Source organism: Drosophila yakuba, chromosome 3L (genome assembly GCF_016746365.2).
Source record: "Drosophila yakuba strain Tai18E2 chromosome 3L, Prin_Dyak_Tai18E2_2.1, whole genome shotgun sequence".
NCBI lineage: Eukaryota > Metazoa > Arthropoda > Insecta > Diptera > Drosophilidae > Drosophila > Drosophila yakuba.
In genome coordinates, this window is record NC_052529.2 from 17,578,910 (window position 1) to 17,596,220 (window position 17,311).

At 45.1% G+C, this 17,311-nt stretch overlaps 9 protein-coding genes across 10 annotated transcripts; 4 read left to right on the top strand and 5 right to left on the bottom strand.

The window, feature by feature from the left end:
* The first annotated feature begins 14 nt into the window (after window positions 1–14).
* Window positions 15–1,037, top strand: LOC6534435 (female-specific protein transformer). Of its 2 annotated transcripts, XM_002095076.3 has the most exons (3): window positions 46–143; window positions 388–728; window positions 799–1,037. In XM_002095076.3, the coding sequence occupies exons 1-3, from the start codon at window positions 101–103 to the stop codon at window positions 946–948; spliced, it is 534 nt and encodes a 177-aa protein (XP_002095112.2). In that variant the 5' UTR covers window positions 46–100; the 3' UTR covers window positions 949–1,037. The 2 variants fall into 2 exon arrangements, with proteins under 2 accessions (XP_015050633.1, XP_002095112.2); XM_015195147.2 differs by lacking the exon at window positions 799–1,037 and having other exon boundaries at window positions 15–143; window positions 217–460.
* A 176-nt stretch (window positions 1,038–1,213) lies between these two features.
* LOC6534436 (polycomb group RING finger protein 3) lies at window positions 1,214–2,523 on the bottom strand. Its single transcript, XM_002095077.3, has 4 exons — window positions 2,118–2,523; window positions 1,904–2,056; window positions 1,556–1,839; window positions 1,214–1,442 (listed from the first exon to the last, which is right to left on the bottom strand). The coding sequence occupies exons 1-4, from the start codon at window positions 2,221–2,223 to the stop codon at window positions 1,317–1,319; spliced, it is 669 nt and encodes a 222-aa protein (XP_002095113.1). The 5' UTR covers window positions 2,224–2,523; the 3' UTR covers window positions 1,214–1,316.
* A 735-nt stretch (window positions 2,524–3,258) lies between these two features.
* On the bottom strand, window positions 3,259–4,325 carry LOC6534437. Its single transcript, XM_002095078.4, has 2 exons — window positions 4,307–4,325; window positions 3,259–3,718 (listed from the first exon to the last, which is right to left on the bottom strand). Exon 2 carries the CDS (start codon window positions 3,608–3,610, stop codon window positions 3,428–3,430), a length of 183 nt encoding a protein of 60 aa, XP_002095114.3. The 5' UTR covers window positions 3,611–3,718; window positions 4,307–4,325; the 3' UTR covers window positions 3,259–3,427.
* Window positions 4,326–4,468: 143 nt separating this feature from the next.
* Window positions 4,469–5,418, top strand: LOC6534438 (syntaxin-8). The gene is made up of 2 exons (XM_002095079.3): window positions 4,469–5,081; window positions 5,135–5,418. Exons 1-2 carry the CDS (start codon window positions 4,544–4,546, stop codon window positions 5,293–5,295), a joined length of 699 nt encoding a protein of 232 aa, XP_002095115.1. The 5' UTR covers window positions 4,469–4,543; the 3' UTR covers window positions 5,296–5,418.
* On the bottom strand, window positions 5,419–7,269 carry LOC6534439 (cytochrome b-c1 complex subunit 2, mitochondrial). Its single transcript, XM_002095080.4, has 4 exons — window positions 7,099–7,269; window positions 6,821–6,954; window positions 6,459–6,762; window positions 5,419–6,340 (listed from the first exon to the last, which is right to left on the bottom strand). The coding sequence occupies exons 1-4, from the start codon at window positions 7,141–7,143 to the stop codon at window positions 5,501–5,503; spliced, it is 1,323 nt and encodes a 440-aa protein (XP_002095116.1). The 5' UTR covers window positions 7,144–7,269; the 3' UTR covers window positions 5,419–5,500.
* Window positions 7,270–7,498: 229 nt separating this feature from the next.
* Window positions 7,499–8,507, bottom strand: LOC6534440 (26S proteasome non-ATPase regulatory subunit 8). Its single transcript, XM_002095081.4, has one exon. It carries the CDS (start codon window positions 8,421–8,423, stop codon window positions 7,629–7,631), a length of 795 nt encoding a protein of 264 aa, XP_002095117.1. The 5' UTR covers window positions 8,424–8,507; the 3' UTR covers window positions 7,499–7,628.
* Window positions 8,508–8,806: 299 nt separating this feature from the next.
* Window positions 8,807–9,673, top strand: LOC6534441 (survival motor neuron protein). The gene has a single exon (XM_002095082.4). It carries the CDS (start codon window positions 8,912–8,914, stop codon window positions 9,596–9,598), a length of 687 nt encoding a protein of 228 aa, XP_002095118.1. The 5' UTR covers window positions 8,807–8,911; the 3' UTR covers window positions 9,599–9,673.
* A 462-nt stretch (window positions 9,674–10,135) lies between these two features.
* On the top strand, window positions 10,136–13,631 carry LOC6534442 (nuclear RNA export factor 2). Its single transcript, XM_002095083.3, has 7 exons — window positions 10,136–10,465; window positions 10,531–10,986; window positions 11,040–11,177; window positions 11,244–11,390; window positions 11,537–11,638; window positions 11,701–12,831; window positions 12,900–13,631. The coding sequence occupies exons 1-7, from the start codon at window positions 10,220–10,222 to the stop codon at window positions 13,203–13,205; spliced, it is 2,526 nt and encodes an 841-aa protein (XP_002095119.1). The 5' UTR covers window positions 10,136–10,219; the 3' UTR covers window positions 13,206–13,631.
* Window positions 13,632–14,385: 754 nt separating this feature from the next.
* Window positions 14,386–15,894, bottom strand: LOC6534443 (endothelial differentiation-related factor 1 homolog). Its single transcript, XM_002095084.4, is given in 4 exon segments — window positions 14,386–14,764; window positions 15,136–15,296; window positions 15,516–15,639; window positions 15,741–15,894. Coding segments are annotated over 3 exon segments (567 nt in total). The 5' UTR covers window positions 15,741–15,894; the 3' UTR covers window positions 14,386–14,482.
* Between the last annotated feature and the right edge of the window lie 1,417 nt (window positions 15,895–17,311).

The following is a 17,311-nucleotide window of genomic DNA, read 5'->3' on the forward strand; positions in this document are numbered from 1 at the left end:
ATGTAGGGATAGGTCGTCGAAAAGTGGGCGGGCACACTTGGTGCAAGCCGAATACGGTCACACCGAGGAAAGTGCATTATTTCATTCCCATCATTTTCCGATGAAAATGGACGCCGACAGCAGTTGTGGATCTGATCATCGAGGTACCCACTATATAGTATATCCGATCTGATCAGAATCTGATCAAGTGCCATCTTTTTGTTGTTTTTTTTCTAGTGTCATATTGTGTGAAATGTGAAATGGATGAAAATGAACGCTGGACGAGCAGACAGACAAAGAAGCTTGGACAATGGGACTTTTAACTGCGCATTATGTGGATTCCACCTCCGAGGATGCGCCAAACACGATGGCTTGGATGGAGTGACTAACCCCTCTCTTTTCATGTAGATTCCCGTGGCACCAGGTCGCGATCCCGGCGAGAAAGAGAACATGGGCGAAGAAGCGAGAGGGACAGCAAAAAGAAGGAGCACAAGGTTCCCTATTTTGCGGACGAGGTTCGGGAACAGGATCGGGTGAGAAGGCTGCGCCAAAGATCGCCCAGATCCTCTAGACGCACTCGCTCCAGATCCAAGTCTTCCGAGAGAAGGCATCGCCATCGCTCTAGGAGCCGCAACCGCAGCCGAAGTCGCAGCAGTGAACGGAGACGCCGCCAAAGGAGTCCTCATCGGTATAATCCGCCTCCAAAGATCATCAACTACTATTTGCAAGTTCCACCCCAGGATTTCTACGTTAGTAGTTTTATTACTAATACGAGACATTAATAAGATATTTATAAATATAATTTAAACCCGTTTGCAGGGAATGTCTGCCATGCAGCAAAGATATGGATACCAACGGCTACCACATCCTCCGCCGTTTCCACCTGCCCCCTACAGATTTCGCCAGCGACAGCCGTTCATGGGAGCTCCGCGGTTTGGCTACAGAAACGCGTGGCGCCCCCCATATTAAACAGACGCCATTCGTCATAATTACAAATTTATTTACATTCGTGTGTTTTGTACATTAAAATAATAAATACATATATATTTCAAACTAAAGGAGGAGAACATAAAATATTGCAAACGGAGAACGTTGATTAAATCATGAGCAAATGCAGCAAAGACGGCGGCAACAAAAGGGGCACACGAGTTAGGAAGAGTAAGTTACTTAATACTAGGAGGGATAACCATATACTTACGACTTTATACATGCACATTTACACATACACTCATGGTTTCGGGGACTAACACTAGCGACTCTCCTAATTACGATATTTACGCTTTGTCAATAAATTATAAAAATAGATCATTTGTTGTGGCATTATACTAAAACTGTGGTTAGAGCTCGACCCGTGGACGAAACTGCAGCCGCAGCGGCGGATCCCGGAAGCGCCAGCGCGTCACGTAGACGAACTTCAGCGTGTGATCCTTGCCGAGCAGCTCCTCGTTGCACAGAATGTCGATCTGAAAGATAAGGTGTGTGTGGTTAGCATTTAGTATGCGCGTACAAGTACATAAACCCTGACGGGCTAAGCTTTCACTTCAGAAGTTATTGTTGTGGAAGCTAAATAGCTTACCTCTCTGTACTTTTCAATGCCGTTGAGGATCTTCTTGGCCACCAGCTTTTTGAGGTGCGTTATCGTCGCCTGCGAGCTGCAGCGAATAAAGCGCCTCTGCAGGTTCTTGAAGTTATTGCTAATGCACTCCAGGCACACGTTCACTTGCTCGTCCAGGCGATGGAAGTCGGACTCGGCGTGGGCGTCCATCACCTTCTCGTTGTCATCCTCGTGGTTCTGCGTGATGTCCTTGGGGCACGGCATGTTCCTGCTCTTGTAGAAGTCCCGCTCCCGGCGCGATTCATCTGGAATGGTTCGTGTTGGAGGTAAGAGTGAGAAGAAGAAACGAAAACACACGATCGAACCAACCTTCTTGCAGTTTCGGCACCAGTTTGTACACAATGTCCTGCATGGTGCGATCGAAGCTGATGTATTGCAGGGGATGGGACTGGTGGATGATGTTGTCGCAGGTGGGGCAGGTCTTCTTCTCCTCCAGGTGCTTTACCAGGCAACTCTTGCAAACTGTAAAGGCAGCAACACTGGCGTTATTGGGCAGGTGGTGTTCCATGCCGGACCAACTCACATGTGTGCAGACACTCCGTCACCGTGGTGGCATCGATGAAGTAGCCCCCGCAGATCTTGCACGTGATGTGCGGATTGATCGTCTTCAACTTCACGCGCCGCTCCATGCTGGCCCCCTGATAGTGTGCGGAACTACGTTACTATAGCCTATATATCCCTATTTTGCTGCGGACCGATGGCTTGCCCTGCTGCGGATTTTCCGATCTCCCACTCCCGCGCGGAAAACGCTCAAAACGGCGGACGCGCTCGCTTCCGATTAAAGGGAATGCTCGCGCACGGTTGAACAGGCACTCGGCATTGTGGCCAGCGGTTTTTGGTCGCGATTTGTTTCCTTTTTGGTTGTAATTTGAAACAAATAAAATAGAAATCACGACTAAATAAATTGTGTGTACGTGTGAGTTAGGGATGGGCGATAGTTGCGTACCTGTTACTAGGTGCGATTATTTCACCGTGACAAGTCACAGCTTTGGCGGCTTGTCACGACCAGTAGCGGCCTTACCAATATTACAGTTGAGGTTTCAAGAAAATAGTAGGTGTCATACCGCTTATGCTTAATAATATGAGTCAAGTATACAAATTCCTTACTCTTTTTACAGTTTCTGGCAGCCGCTTTCCGATATATTCATAAATGAGCGGTATTCTAAACCAGTGATTTTTCATACTTTAAGTCGCAACTATCGTGACCCAATGCTTGCATGTGTGGGTGAATTGTGTCACCATATCGATATCGTGACTTTGTTCACCGTGCCGGGCCGGTCGCAACTATCGTATGTGTGGGGGTGGCACCAGTCCGGCAAGCCCATTTGCTGAATTCGGGACGGTCACACTGCTCTATTTGGAAAGCTGACTTAATTTTTTAGTTTTTATCATTCCCCCAAAAAACAATAGAGCGCGTGTACCAAAAATGTAATAATGAATATTACCTATCTTATGCTTGTAACCCTTTTTAAGCAAAACAAAATTGAAATTTATAAAATGTTGGGCAAACTAGCTTACATATTTTTAAGTTCGAAAACAACATGCATAAAAATTTGTTATTAGAAGCTAAACAAAATAGTTTTAATAAAGAAAACTATTATTACTTCATATAATTTCGTCATTAAATATAACGTTCCCTTTTGATTTGGTAATTTTTAAATAATCGTCTAAAAACAAATGGAGCCAAATCAATTCAAAATAAATCTCATGAGATTTTTTAAGGACTGCAGCAAATTAACCAATCTGAAAGCAGACATACGTATGTGCAGGGGATTTATTTTTCTTCATTAAGTTTGCTTGTTTTGACAATTTTGGATCGCTGGGTTGGATTGCTTATTTCAGTATGTACTCGGCGTATTGCGGCTCATATTTGTCGATGTAGTACTGGACAAACCGGCACTTGATAACAATGAATTGCCCGTTGAGCAGTGCGTAGTCCAGTGCCGCCTTGGCCAGTAGCTTCCCAATGCCATGTCCGCCCAACTCCTTCGGGACGTTGGTGCTCCTGATGGTCATCACCCCGTCCCTGATGGTGTACTGCAATTCAGCTCGGATCTCATTAATGTCGGTGTAGAATCGGTCTCTTGTATGCCGGATAACAATATGGGTGCCATAACTTCTTTCCTGCAAATGTAGGTTTGGAACCTTTAAAATGTGGCCAGTTAGGGTGTGATTACGTGTGGGTATGGAGTAAAGTTTCGAGCACAAGGAATACGCCCTTCGACCACTGTGCAGAATCAGAAAAGGAAGCAATTTGGAAAACATTTCCTAATTTTTGAGAGTAGTTTCAGGAATTAAGGGCCAAATAATCATACTTCACATCATTTCGAGTGACCAGCTTGAATTATTATATTTCAGCTGTAAATAGTTCACACTAGTTCATAAAAAATTATTTAAATTAAATATATATTTCTTAAAAATATCTACAGCTCTTCCTGAGCTATTCCTTTAAAATGTCGTGGAATTATTTGACTCCCTGGCGTACGTGGAAATGGCAAAAGTCTTAAAGTTGGAGAGATTTACATGAAATCATACGTTATATATAGGTAATTATTTATGTTTTTTTTTTGTTAAAAGTATAATGCGTTATATGTGTTATATTTTAATACGAGTATCTGTAGGTAGGGATTTTTGAACCATGGTTTCTAAATTGTTTCTTGGAAGAGTTCGTAGTAACTCCGCTGTTTGGTTGCAGCCAAATCTGCATATTACTTCTCCTAGTCCTAACGCATAATTCATCTCCTGGTCCTCTCACATAATTTTGTGTATTTCGGCTGATATCAAAATGATTTTAATACAATTTGTTTACTCCTTACGAGTAGTGTGACCGTACTCGCGCTTACTTATTTGCCAGCAGCTATCAGTTATCAGCTGTTGCTGTGGTATTGTTTTTTTTTTGTGTGGGTTCCTGGAGGCGTAGTTTTCTGTTTTTGATCATTACTCATAAAAATGGCGCTGGTGGATCACGATTCCTGGGACATCGAGTACGAGGGCTGCGAGCGACTGCGCCATCAGCTCCTGGTGTACCTCAACCAGCGTCAGCAACTCAATCAGAAGGCGAGCTCGTACGTCCAACTGTCCAGCAGCATACAGACCGGAATAGAGCAGCTGGCCAAGGACGTGAAGCACCTAAAGGTGGTGCTGGACAACGCCATCACCTGGGAGACGAGCCCCGAGGAGGAGCTGCAGCAGCGGCGCATCGACTGGGACAGACTCACCTCGCAGCTGCGAGAGATCCGTGAGAAGTTTGCAAACAGCACCCGCTCCAATGTCCTGGCGACATCCGGTTCTGCTTGGCAGGATCAGGATCTCTTGCCGGGTCAAAGCAATCCCTCGCGGAACACCGCCTTGGATGTGGAGGCCCTGAAGCAGAGAAAGACCGAAATGCTGGCGCAGCAGAACGAAGGACTCGAGGTGCTATCAGCCACATTGTCCAGACAGCGCCAACTAGCCACACAGTTGGGTAACGAGGTGGAGGACCAGAACAGTGGGTGTGCCCAAATCCCTTCGCTGCCAATGCTAATCCCTTTCTCCTTACAGATATCCTTGACAACTTGGCTAACGCCATGGACCGCGTGGAAACGGGTGTCCAGCGGGAAACACAGAGCATTGGACAGGTCAACCGGCGAGACAGCACCTGGGGCTATTGGCTCGTCATCATTGCCTTGTTTGTCGCCATCATCGTCGTGGTCTTCGTCTAGTTGCTACGAACCATTCCATTTGTTTTATTGGCTTATAGTGTGACCTGCGTGGAATGTCTATCTATCGTTAACCCAAAGTTTGATTATTTATGTATACACCAATTAAAGTAGGATTTATAAGTATTTACGTTCGCGGATCGTTCCCCTTGATCAGGTTTATTTAGTCGTTACATTACGGTTAACAGATGTACAGGTGTTTATATACTTAAGCCAAATCGGAGGCGAAGGGCACGTTCGCCAGATGGCCGATAGCGCCGACGGCCAGCTTGGAGCTGCCCACCTTCTTGGCCGCCTCCTGGACCTGCGACTGCGAGATGCCATCGATGGCGCTGAGCAGAGCGTCTGCCTCCAGCACGTTCCGGGTGAGCGCCGCCTGGCGACCGATCTCCTTAATCAGACCACCGTCCGACGAGTAGCGGGAGATGATGCGCGCCTTCAACAGAGCCTTGCCTCGGGCCACATCCTTCTCCGACACCGAAGCAGACTTCAGGCCACGCACCAGGAACTCTACGGTCTTGCCAATGTCCTTGGAGTCGGCGGAGACCACGAAACCGAAAAGTCCGGCGTCCGAGTAGCTGGCGTTCACAGCCTTGACAGAGGCACCGACGCCGCCGGCGCAGTTGACAGCCTCGCCAAAGAGTCCAGCAGAAGTGCCGCGCTTGGTGGCGGCCTTTGCGCCGAGCGCCTGCTCCAGAATGGCGAAGGCCAACGCTTCCTTGTGGTTCGATGCGGCACCACCCTGTCCAGCAATGGCGACGACCGCACGGTGGCCAGAAGTGTCCTTACGGGCATCTCCACCATACCAGTTAGCGGAGGCAGCCTTGCCGCCGCCGCTGGGGAACTGCAAGGTCTGTGCGAAGCCTGCCAGGGTGTTGTTGTCGATTCCCACACCCACAACAGCGGCACGGCCGGCGGCAAAGGTCTGGGCCACGTAGTGCAGCAGGCTCTCGGAGGACAGCTTGCCCAGCTGGAAGCGGGGCGAGTAGATCGAGTTTCCCAGGCCGTTGCGGAAGGCAGCCTTGTGAACAAGCTCAATGGCGCGTTGCTGTAAAGGATATGGAGTTATTCAAAGTTATTTGGATGTGTGATTTCCTAGGAGCTAAAACTTTGCTAGAGCAATGATGAGTGCATGAGCCGCTTAAAAATCTCGATTGTGGGCTTACCTCCGTGGAGACGGCGTTTAGCTGGTTGACCACTGTTTTGGCATTGTCGACCAACTCCCAGGGCTTGAAGGCTGGCTGCAGCAGGTCCTGCAGGTAGCGCAGTCCGGTCTCCGCGTTGTCTGCTGTGGTGGTCACCGTGTAGCCGACGACCTCGCGATCGCCCCATGTGGTCAGGGTACCGCCCACCTGCTGGATGTTGCGGGCGATGGCGAAGGCGGACGAATTCTGGGTGCTCAGCCCTCCGGCCAAACGGAGCAGGTGCGAGGCTCCCTGGGTGTCGTATGCCTCGTTTCGGGATCCGGCTCTGCAATGGATCGAGGTAAGGATACTCCAAGGTATTGGATACTGCTCCGTGGACTCACCCCAGCACCAAAGACACGCGCGAAACGGGAAGAGTGGCATCGGCGGTGGCCACCACTAGTTTGTTCTCCAGTACCTTGACGTTCACGGCGGACAGGTCTCCGACGGGGCGCGGGCAGGTGGCGTAGCCTCGTTTCTGGCGGAAAACGGTATGGAATTGTAATAATTCTTGTTACATTCGACATTGTTTAGATGGCAACTTCGGGTGTTTTACGTAACACGAGCATTCCGTTGGGAAGATTCGCTGCCGTAACTATTTGTTGGTTAAGTCGAGACTTACGGCGATGGCGCGCAGGAGCGACGTCTTGCTAGCGTTACAAGCCATGGCGTGGATTATGCTATAATTTCTTCTATTTGCTTTTTAAGCAATTCTTTACAAATAATCGCAGAGCGAAAATTTTTACGGTCGTTCGCGCTAGTGTGGCCGTCGCACAGGTTTCAACTAAGACCTATTTCAAGGCTCTCAAAAACGGTCACACTGGGTAACAGCTGTGACTTTAGAGCAGTCACGGGATTTTCGAAATATCGTGATCTAGAAGTGGGAAAAATAATTTGACAATCAGACAAATTTATTAAATGCTTTTTTGGCAGTTACATTAACACAGAAACATGTATAAAATAGTTGGCTGTGAAACGTTGGTTTCAAACTGCTAGGCTTGCAAAAATAAAATACTACTGGCTTAGGAGATTTAGTTTTAATTTCTGTTTGTTTTCAATATAGTTACATATTATTATAAAAATTGTGGTATCCAGCGTGTTAGAACTGTTTTCTTAACATTACTCTGTCGATCATTAAAGGCTGCTGTAGACTTAAACTATCATCTCGAGGTCGCGGGCGTAGCTGAGCACTTGCTCGGCCAGTTCCTCGGAGGGCAGGAGCTCCTTGGGCTTGACGCTACGGTCCGTAAAGCTGTAGTCGCCGCTAGCCTCTAGTTTCCATTGGCGCTTCTCGCCGAAGGCCTTGATCTCGTCGGGGACGCGCAGGTTGAGCCGCTTTGCGGCATCCTTGGCGGAGATCTTGTCGTAGGACTTCTCAATGCAGGCACCAATCTCATCGCGTACCGTTTCAATCAGCAGATCCATAAAGTAGCTATACACCTCGACGGGCACCGTCGACTTGGCCTGGAAGATCTTGTTGTAACGTCCCTCCATGATATACTGCTCAAGGGACAAGATAGGCCGAATGAACTGGTTGTGCTGGATGACGTCCACGGAGAGCAGCTCCAGTTCCGTGTGGAAGTCGGAGACCCGGTTGCCGGACAAAAGGTAGAGCAGATTCAGCCCGAGCAGTTTATACTTGCTCTCCGATTCGCCAATGATCTTGGCGTAGTCGTAGTAGTAGCACTTCAACTGCGCCATGTAGCGCTCAAAGGCAAGCAGGTCCTTGCTGAGCACGCTGTGCTCGACGGCCACCTCAAGCACGCTCCTAGCCAGGATCAGTTGCTTCTTGGAGCTCTGGGCGTCGTTTCCGTCCGTCGGCAGGAAGGCCAGCTTCACGAGCGCTACTTTCAGTTGATCCAGCAGCTGTCCGCACTTAACGGTGTTTGGTGGCCGCTTCGCCCACTCGGCGATCAGTTCCTTGTAAAGCGCTTCCACGTTGGCCATTCTTTAGATCGTTATTTTCAAGCTAAAATGTTTTCTGCAGACCTCCAAGATGATTTTCGCTTTTTTTTAGAGATGGCAATTGTAGTCGGGTCGTTATAGCGGTGGGGGCTATCGAATCTTTATCGATTATTAAGATATCGAAGGGCTGGAAAATTTAAATTAATTTATCCTTTATGTAAATAATTAACTTTTGAGACGAATTTTGTTAATATCCTTGTGGGTTTTTGGGTTGTTGCGCAGCTGCCCTTAATGCATGGAAACGATTAGTGCATAGAAGAAAGAATTTAAGATTTACGAAATTCCCAAAACAACTTTTTACATTATAGTTTTTCCATCTAATACGTTGTCCAACTCTAAGCGATAGTTACATTTTGGTCAGTGCTGTGAAATGCGGGTGATTAGCCCGCGCTTTCCAACACATTGCAAATTCGCATAAAAAGTCAAAGCTTGATTCTTCCTTTGAAAACGTGATAGGATTGACAGCAAGGATGTCCGACGAGGCCAACACCGCGGTGTGGGATGATTCCCTGTTGGTGAAGACGTACGACGAGTCTGTGGGATTGGCCCGCGAAGCTCTGGCCCGCCGTTTGGCAGATTCCACCAACAAACGCGAGGAGGAGAACGCCGCTGCCGACGAAGAAGCTGTCAAAGATTTGGCCACTGGTGCGGCCGCCAGCCCGGAACCGGTGTCCTTTAAGGTGGGTGACTACGCCAGGGCCACCTACGTGGACGGTTTGGACTATGAGGGCGCAGTGGTGTCTATTAACGAGGAGAAGGGCACTTGCGTCATTCGCTATTTGGGCTATGAGAACGAGCAGGAGGTGTTGCTCCTGGACCTGCTGCCGTCTTGGGGCAAGCGGGTGCGTCGCGAGCAGTTCCTCGTTGCCAAGAAGGAGGAGGACGAGCAGCCAAGCCGCTCCAAGTCATCCGCTGTCGCTTGTGGTCATCCAAAGACTCCTAAATCTTCCGGAAGGAGCAGGATCTCTGGGGGACTGGTTATGCCGCCCATGCCACCAGTACCGCCCATGATTGTCGGACAAGGCGACGGAGCCGAGCAGGATTTCGTGGCCATGCTCACCGCCTGGTACATGTCCGGCTATTATACGGGCCTCTACCAGGGAAAGAAAGAAGCCAGCACCACCACTAGCGCCAAGAAGAAGACACCCAAGAAGTAATTCCATCTCATCACATCTTTTCTAAAGACTTGTAGATATTAAGCGAACAAACCAATTAAATATTGTTACGTTAAAGAGTCAATGTCCATATGGTGGGATCTTGTTTCAATTGCTAAATGGAAAAAATGCCGAGGCAGGCAGAAATTTTGGTTGATATATGGCCACTTAAGAAAGTCAGTTCTGTGACACATTTCGTAGCGGGCGGTTGAGTTCTCGGAAAATTTGTAACGGAATTTTCCTACCCTTCGATAGAATACTTTAGTTTTAGCTGGCTATATACAAATTAGTAATCGAAAAAATCTCGATCTATTGATTAGTCTGTTGTTCACTTCCGTAGATTTTCTGCCACAGATATCTTTTTATATTATATTATATAATATAAAATTATCTTTTATAACTTTCTAATAACGTATCTGTTTTATAATTATTTCCTCAATATATGTTATATTGATTAAAATTGAGATATAGAGAAGAAAAGAGTATACAGTATTCCGTTTTTCCAAATCAACCTTAAATAAAGTTTTGGATCTTTTTACCGTCCGTTTTCAACACTGTCATATGCATCCTTTATTTTGCAGGCTTAAGATTTGAAGTAAAAGTGGTAAATTCTTCTCGTTTGCAATGCCGAACCAGATTAGAATCTTGGACTTTGGCGATGGATCGGTACCCATCCAGCTGGACTATCCGGACCCGACTGTCTTCAGCGACTGCAGTAGCTACGGCGATCGAGTTCCGGGTACCCATTGGATCGAGATCGCAGTGCACCATAAGGGCCGCCTAGTATACTCACCAAATCCGGAGCAGATAATCCTGGATGCCCTGTACCAGGCGGTAGACGGGGCGGAGTTTTTTCCGGTGTTCTACCAGGTGGATTTCACATTCCTCAACCATTCGACACATGGAATTTAAACTTCATCTTGCTTGATTTTCAGCGTGGAAAGAGCGCGGATACCATGCTGGCCAGGAACTGCAAGGCGGCCATTGATAATCTCTTCAAACAGCGGCTGTCCATCAATCTGGAAAGAGGCGCCTCCATTCCTATCAGTATTCAACTAGGCGTGGCCCAGTACCGACGGGACCAAATAACTCCAACGCTCCACATCGCAAGGGTAGTCACCAGACTGATGAAACAATTGATTCAAAGAGACGGTGTGGATGGACTACTTAATCTGGACAATTTTGGAGGTCATCCGGAGTTCAAAAACATTGTGGTAAGCCTGGCCAATCCGAGTATCCTGATGAACGTGTGTCAGGTGATAGTCCACAACGACTCTGAATTCTTACGGCTGAACGGAGTTATATTGTCTAACAACCGCATTCGGGATGTACGACCGCTGATGTTACTCGCCAATGTGGACTACGCCCTGCTCGACTTAAGGGGCAATAGGGTGAGTTGACTCCTCCCGGTTTAAAAAGATCCTGTATAAATTTTCTTGTCCAGATCAAATCGGCCGAGCGCTTGTGTCGCGCCCTGGAACAATTCCGGGCCAGAGAACTGCTACTGGAGAACAACCCCATTGTAAAGACATCCAACTTTCCGGGAAGCATTAGATCGCTTGAGAATAACTTCCAGTTGGTGGTGAGTGCCGAACAGGTCGTCTTATTATTGCAGTCACCAAATTCCTGATTTTAAACTGCTTCACAGGATGGAAAGCCTTTTAACATGCTGCACAAGTCCGTTTCGCCTCTGGATGTGGAGATCGATTTGGAAGTAGATGGAGCGCGGCTTGATTCAAATAACAAGTGGAAGTTGCCCGAGTTTGAGTACAGCCAGCATTGGCATGCCTTTATGGTGGGTTTACCTAGGAATCCCTAGGTACTACATATTTGCATCCCATGGTGTGAAAGTAAAGGCGAAAAATCTCCAGATATGCTTCTTTTACTATCCTCCAACAATTATTATCGTGCAAGTCAACTTACACATATGAATAATTTTAGATACCCGATCCCATTGAAGAATTCAACCAGGAGGTGTTCTTTGACTATTTCTTTATTAGTCTCGATCCGACCCTCAGCAACTTTTATCCCTGCTATTATAAGGTAAGTCTGCCAATTTGTTTCCCATCAGTTTTTTGCTAACAATAACATATTGTGTGATCCAGTACATTAAGACGGAGCACGTTTTCCTCGTGCGTAACTGCTTTGATCAAATCACACATTTGGTAAACAATTGCAACCTAGAGATGACTATTCCGAACGACAATCGGATTTTTCGCTACTACCTACGTATGAATGTGAGCACCTTTAAGCAGCATCACGTCGATCCGGAGGAGTGCATACAGAAGGCTGTGTCACAATGTTATGTGGCACAAAACCGAATGCTTAATCTCGAACGATTTCAGTACAAAGAATGTCTGAAGGACGTGGTGGTGTCTCTAAGCTCGTCAAAGATTTTGACTTACGTACTGTCGGTAGCATCGCGAAAATTCATGACTACCTGTTCAGAGATCCGCTTGTGCCACAACAAGATACTTTTTCTGGATGGAGCCCACGTCCTTGGCATGATGGGTTGCCTGCGAGCGGTAGATCTCAGCCACAACTGGGTCCAGGATCTGGCATTTATCAACAGTCTTGGAAACTTGCCTCTCAAGTCCCTGGTACTTCACGGAAATAAACTCTGTCGCAACTACAAACTTCCCAGCGAGTATGTCAAGGCCGTGAAGGAGGTTTTTCCACAGTTGACTACCTTGGATGGCGTGGACCTGCAGACGAATCCCGGCCAGTCTGTGCAGAAAAACTTTCTTTGCGATACAGGTGCCTACGAGTTGGTAGGTAGCTTTCTTAAAAACTATCTCCGGGAGTTCGAAAACGATGAGCTTCGTCATAATCTGTACAAGTATTACTCCGAAGACTCGCTCTTTACTCTAACGTGCAACTACAGCGTGGTTCAAAATCACCAGACTCCCAAGATATTGCAGCGTATATCTAAATACAACAAGCACGCACGAAATCTTCGCAACAAGGATTATTTCAAAGCAAGCGATGGCGTGTTCTTTGGCTCTTCTGACATCGTGGAGATCTTGTTGCAACTGCCACGGGTCACCCACGACTTTCACTCCCTGCAGACAGATGTAATGCACTACGATGGGAATATGGCGGTTATCTATGTGACTGGTTTGTTGCGGGACGAGCCACCTAGCTCGAGGACCGGACACGGAATCAGATCTGATATTGGTGGTGTCCTTCTGGGCTTTAGCCGGCAGTTTGTGGTCAAGTTCGATGGGGCGAACTTGGTAAGTTATGAAAATACTAGCAATGTATTTATGATGATAAAACATGAATTATTTTTGTAATATCCTAGGGCTTGGGTAAGAGAGCTCGTCGTCTAAAGATCGCCAACGAACGTCTACACATAATGAATCCATCGAAAACTTTAATGCGAACCGCCTTCAGTGTGAATTATCCTGATTCAAGTGAACGTCATGTCGAAGAGGACTCCCTAGATGTGAAGGATCACAAACTGCTACTGTTTCAAGAGGTAACTGGACTCATTTCCACTTGGGTCACAGCGATTGTGGAGGAAGCTGATTGGGATTTTGAGCGAGCCCTAAAGTTGTTCATTCAGAAGAACGCGGATCACGAGATCCCAGACTTAGCATTCGCTTAGGATACATCCAACTAAAGCTTGATAGAAAATATTAATCACTGACCAAAGTATATCCAAAAATAGTTGTAGTCAATCGATTAAGAATTACCACTAAAGCTAATAATGACACTTTAAACTCACAATTACAAACCATTGTTATATTACTTTATTTTAGTTCCTGTTGCTTTAGGAAGTTAAAAGAATCGAACGGAATGAAAATAATTGCCATACGAATCGCTAACCCATTCTTGATGTTTTAAATTTTGGTTGAATTAGTGGTGCTTTCATGTTATCTGTTTTTGCGCTTCATACATCAGCAATATTGCTGGAAACATTTGTCTTACTGGTTTTTCGTTACCTCTGTTTCATCCTTTGTTATAAATACTGAACCTATGTTGCGAATTCGACATCCCAATAAAACTACCTTAGATTACCATTAAAATGTAAGATGGCCGAAAACATTTATTTGATAATTAAGAATTAATCACTTGCAAAGAGAAGTCTCTTTTCTACACACGTACGGGAGCTGTATACCCTGGACTTTAAATCCGTAGCTGCGGAGGAATGGGGGGGATTGGGCAGTGGGAAATAAACATCGAGAAAATGCCATCGCTTAAATATTTAAATATTTTGTAGACTAGAAAATGTTTCTAAATACATTTAGCATATGTTTTTGTATAATATGTATAATGCATTAGTAAACGCACAGTTCAAGACCCTTACACGATAAATTACAAAGGAGAAAAGTCCGACTAAGCTCTAAGAATTTTTATATATTATTTAATGTGTCTGCTCAATGGATTTAGCTGAATGGTAATGATGGTTCATGCAAATATTCGGTATGACTGATTGTGTGTAAAAAAGATTGAAAGAAATTCGAGTGTTTTCCATGCTTTTCATGTCTTGGTTTTAATTCCATAACTTAGATCAAGTTTCAAAACAAACTCTAATGCCAAAATGAACGAATAACACTACTCCAAGCTATGAGCGCGTTAATATCAGATAAGTCTTTTGCGTTTCACGTCCGTCTTCGTTTCCGTTTCCGGGTTGTGTGCATCTCGTGTGTGATTGTATGTGTTTTGGGTAATTACAATGGTTAATTTATCAGTTAAGGGATTGGCAAGTGGCCAGCGCTTCGAATTCCGCTAACCCCTTGACTTGGACAAAAAACTGCAAAATTGGCGCTCATAGTGGTGATTAGTTAGATCTTCGGTTTTGTATGCTTCTGTGTTCGCTGCGTCTGCAGCTGCTGCTGTATGAGCCGATTTGATTTGGTTCTCCAGCCTCCCGATAATGCTTCATTTGCGTCTGCCGCTTACAGTGCTCCAGCCTCCAGAATCCGGGTGTTGATGGTTCTGTTGCCGGGCGCTGCGTGCTGAGGTGGTCGTGTGAGGAGCACCACTGGCGGCGGACGCGGCAGCATCGTCTCACTTCTTACCGGGAGGCGCTATTGGTTGGCCGCGCTCCTTGCCGCGCAGCTTTATGCCCAGAACGCGTTCCATTTTTCCCAGAATCAAGTTGTTTGGAATTCCGCGACCGGCCTCGTAGTCGGTTACCACTTGCTGCTTTTCGCAAATTTTCTAAAATAGATGAAGTTCGAGTTAATAAGAAACAACTGAACTTATTGAAAGTTAGGTCACAAAATAAATTGTAAATATCTAATCTTAAGAGGTTATAAAAGACTGGCCGAGGTGAAAGCTACCTCCCAGTGTTTTTTGTATAAATTAGAGATTTTACAAATATTTGGTGGAAGTCTAATGATTGAAAAAAAAGACTAAAAACAAATAAAGTATACATAGAAAGCGATGAAGTGCAAGCTGGTTCTCTTTAGTTTGGATATTGGGAGGAAAACCTCTATCATTTCTTTATCTACAATGCAATGTAATAAGTGCAATATTTCACTTTAAATCTCATGGTTTCATGGTTTTTTCAAAATGATTATTGAACCTACAGTTGCCAGGTCCTTTTGGCTGAGGCCCTTGCCCTGGCGTCCCTGCTGGATGAGCTTGCCCACATCGAGGGGGATCTTGTCGTGGCGCAGCTCCTCGGTCTCGCGGTCCAGTTTGGCAGTGTTCTTGGTGGTCACATGCTGCTTGTTGGTGCCAGCACCATCTGTACGAGAGGGTTAAATTAGGTCATTACTAGAGGGGATCTTTTACAGGCAGCGTGAAATGTTTGCTTGCGATTGTGAAATCGACGGAACGATGACACAAATAGCAAATGAATTGCCACGCAATGCAGCAGGAGGCGATTCTAGGTTAGACGACAGTGGTGTGGTCGCAAAAGGGGGTCACTCATCAATGGAGCAGGAGGTGTTTGGCCGGCACTCACACTTCTGTTGGGTATCCACGGCGACTCCCTGGCGGCGCGCCTGGTTGACCGCCGATTCCGTCTTTAGGGTCGACGATTTGGGTGCCTTCTTCCGCAGAACAGTTACAGAGTCCCAGTCCGACATCTTTTTCGTCGGTTTGTGGTGGACGCCGATAAATGAAAAGTAATGAGTGAAAACTGCCGAGCTTATCGCCTCGTTGACTCGCTGCGTCCGATGGAACTTACATTGGCTGCTTTGCTTTGCTTTTGCGATGCTTTTATTAGTAATTAAAACTACGAAATTCCAGAACTATCTTTAATTTAGTGTTACCAGATGGTTAAACGCCACTCCGCCCGCGAATGTAGTCGACTAACGCTGATTTTGTACTAAAAAATCCTATTTGCCGCATTAGTTCAACAGCGCAATTCAAAGTCCTGCAATTTTGGATAGGATCAAATGGTCCTTAAAAATATCTTCGAAATTGTTTTGCTTTTTTTTTGTGTATAATTTTATTCCATTGCTTACACTAATGAGCTGGGGCACCTAAGTAAAAGGGTCCAAGAAATAAAAAAAAAACAAATTAATCGGAATTAATGGGATATGTCATGGAAAAATAAACATTTGTGGTTTGTTTATATTTTGTATTGCCATTATTGGCAACAAATTGAGCACCTTGCCTATCGTAACTCGATATCAGCAAAAACAGCTGTTCTCATTACAGCCGCGCAATGACGTCTATCGATAGTTTTGCAGGCAATATTTAAAAAGTTTTAGATTTTTGAGTTTTCTTACATCTTTTAACCGTGACTCCTCCATTTTTTCTTGCACTATTATTAAGACATTTTAAACTTTTGTTAGTGTTTTTTAAAATAAAAGAATATTTTATACATTCATTCGAATCAAGACAAAAATTCTTTACTTTACAAGGGAGTAGAGGGTGCTATATATAGAAGTAGTTATCAGAAAAACTCGTAAAGTGTATTGTTTATTAGGGAAAATGTCATATATACATAAATTTAAACAAAGGGTACGGTTCGTTACGTATTTTAAACAAATTTTTGTTATATATGATAACATTCGAATATAACTTATATTATTACCTTAAATTTCAAATAAGCTAAATAGCAGTCAATATGATTAATGAAAGGCTCTTTTGTTGAATTTCAATCAATCAATTTAATATTTAATCAATCAAAAGTGGCCTTACTCCTTAAGAGTTTTTATCAAAGTTTCCATTAACAAATGCAACAATAAATTACCAGATTGCAGTGGGCGACTTGGAGTACTTTTTACGAGGTTTAAAGGGCTTTTCAAAAGTTTAAAGAAAAGCCCTGGGCTTGGGACGCAAGTAAGTCCTTGACTAACGTCATAGTTACGCATTCGGCTTTTAAGTGTCAATAATGGATCGGTGGCACTTGAGAATGTCATCAGCCTATCGATTCAGGCAGTAATCTCCACAGAAAGACAGATTGTTCGAGTTCTGCGCCAATTACTTATCTGCCGAGAGGAGAAGTCCGATGATATTTCAAGTGAAATCTATACTAAGGATCTACGGTAGAGTTCCTTGTATGTTTTGTTGTTATCAGGCAAATGTGATTAGTGCCGCCAAAGCAGCAAACTTGAACGTCTGAATCTGAATCGATGAAGGTGGACTTTGGGGCGCGCTATTGTTAGTTTAATCGGGTGACGGTATACTTTAATTACTTTCAATCAATCTATAAGTTTTCTCAACAACAAAATTTCAACTGCGACTATTAAAAATTAAAATAAAATAAATTCAAAGCACTTACAAGCGTTATTATGGGATCTGCAATAA

Excerpts from the sequence above, each read along its gene's own strand:
- LOC6534435 (XM_002095076.3), top strand. The coding sequence starts at position 101 with ATGAAAATGGACGCCGACAGCAGTTGTGGATCTGATCATCGAG. Across the intron at positions 144-387 it reads TTGTGGATCTGATCATCGAG|ATTCCCGTGGCACCAGGTCG; the intron begins GTACCCACTATA and ends CTTTTCATGTAG. Across the intron at positions 729-798 it reads TTCCACCCCAGGATTTCTAC|GGAATGTCTGCCATGCAGCA; the intron begins GTTAGTAGTTTT and ends ACCCGTTTGCAG.
- LOC6534440 (XM_002095081.4), bottom strand. The coding sequence starts at position 8,423 with ATGGCCAACGTGGAAGCGCTTTACAAGGAACTGATCGCCGAGTGGGCG.
- LOC6534441 (XM_002095082.4), top strand. The coding sequence starts at position 8,912 with ATGTCCGACGAGGCCAACACCGCGGTGTGGGATGATTCCCTGTTGGTG.
- LOC6534438 (XM_002095079.3), top strand. The coding sequence starts at position 4,544 with ATGGCGCTGGTGGATCACGATTCCTGGGACATCGAGTACGAGGGCTGC. Across the intron at positions 5,082-5,134 it reads CGAGGTGGAGGACCAGAACA|ATATCCTTGACAACTTGGCT; the intron begins GTGGGTGTGCCC and ends TTCTCCTTACAG.
- LOC6534436 (XM_002095077.3), bottom strand. The coding sequence starts at position 2,223 with ATGGAGCGGCGCGTGAAGTTGAAGACGATCAATCCGCACATCACGTGC. Across the intron at positions 1,840-1,903 it reads GGTGCCGAAACTGCAAGAAG|ATGAATCGCGCCGGGAGCGG; the intron begins GTTGGTTCGATC and ends GAACCATTCCAG. Across the intron at positions 1,443-1,555 it reads GCATTGAAAAGTACAGAGAG|ATCGACATTCTGTGCAACGA; the intron begins GTAAGCTATTTA and ends CTTATCTTTCAG.
- LOC6534437 (XM_002095078.4), bottom strand. The coding sequence starts at position 3,610 with ATGACCATCAGGAGCACCAACGTCCCGAAGGAGTTGGGCGGACATGGC.
- LOC6534439 (XM_002095080.4), bottom strand. The coding sequence starts at position 7,143 with ATGGCTTGTAACGCTAGCAAGACGTCGCTCCTGCGCGCCATCGCC. Across the intron at positions 6,955-7,098 it reads CGCTCCTGCGCGCCATCGCC|AAACGAGGCTACGCCACCTG; the intron begins GTAAGTCTCGAC and ends GTTTTCCGCCAG. Across the intron at positions 6,763-6,820 it reads CGCGTGTCTTTGGTGCTGGG|AGCCGGATCCCGAAACGAGG; the intron begins GTGAGTCCACGG and ends GATCCATTGCAG.
- LOC6534442 (XM_002095083.3), top strand. The coding sequence starts at position 10,220 with ATGCCGAACCAGATTAGAATCTTGGACTTTGGCGATGGATCGGTACCC. Across the intron at positions 11,639-11,700 it reads TTTATCCCTGCTATTATAAG|TACATTAAGACGGAGCACGT; the intron begins GTAAGTCTGCCA and ends TGTGTGATCCAG. Across the intron at positions 12,832-12,899 it reads AGTTCGATGGGGCGAACTTG|GGCTTGGGTAAGAGAGCTCG; the intron begins GTAAGTTATGAA and ends GTAATATCCTAG.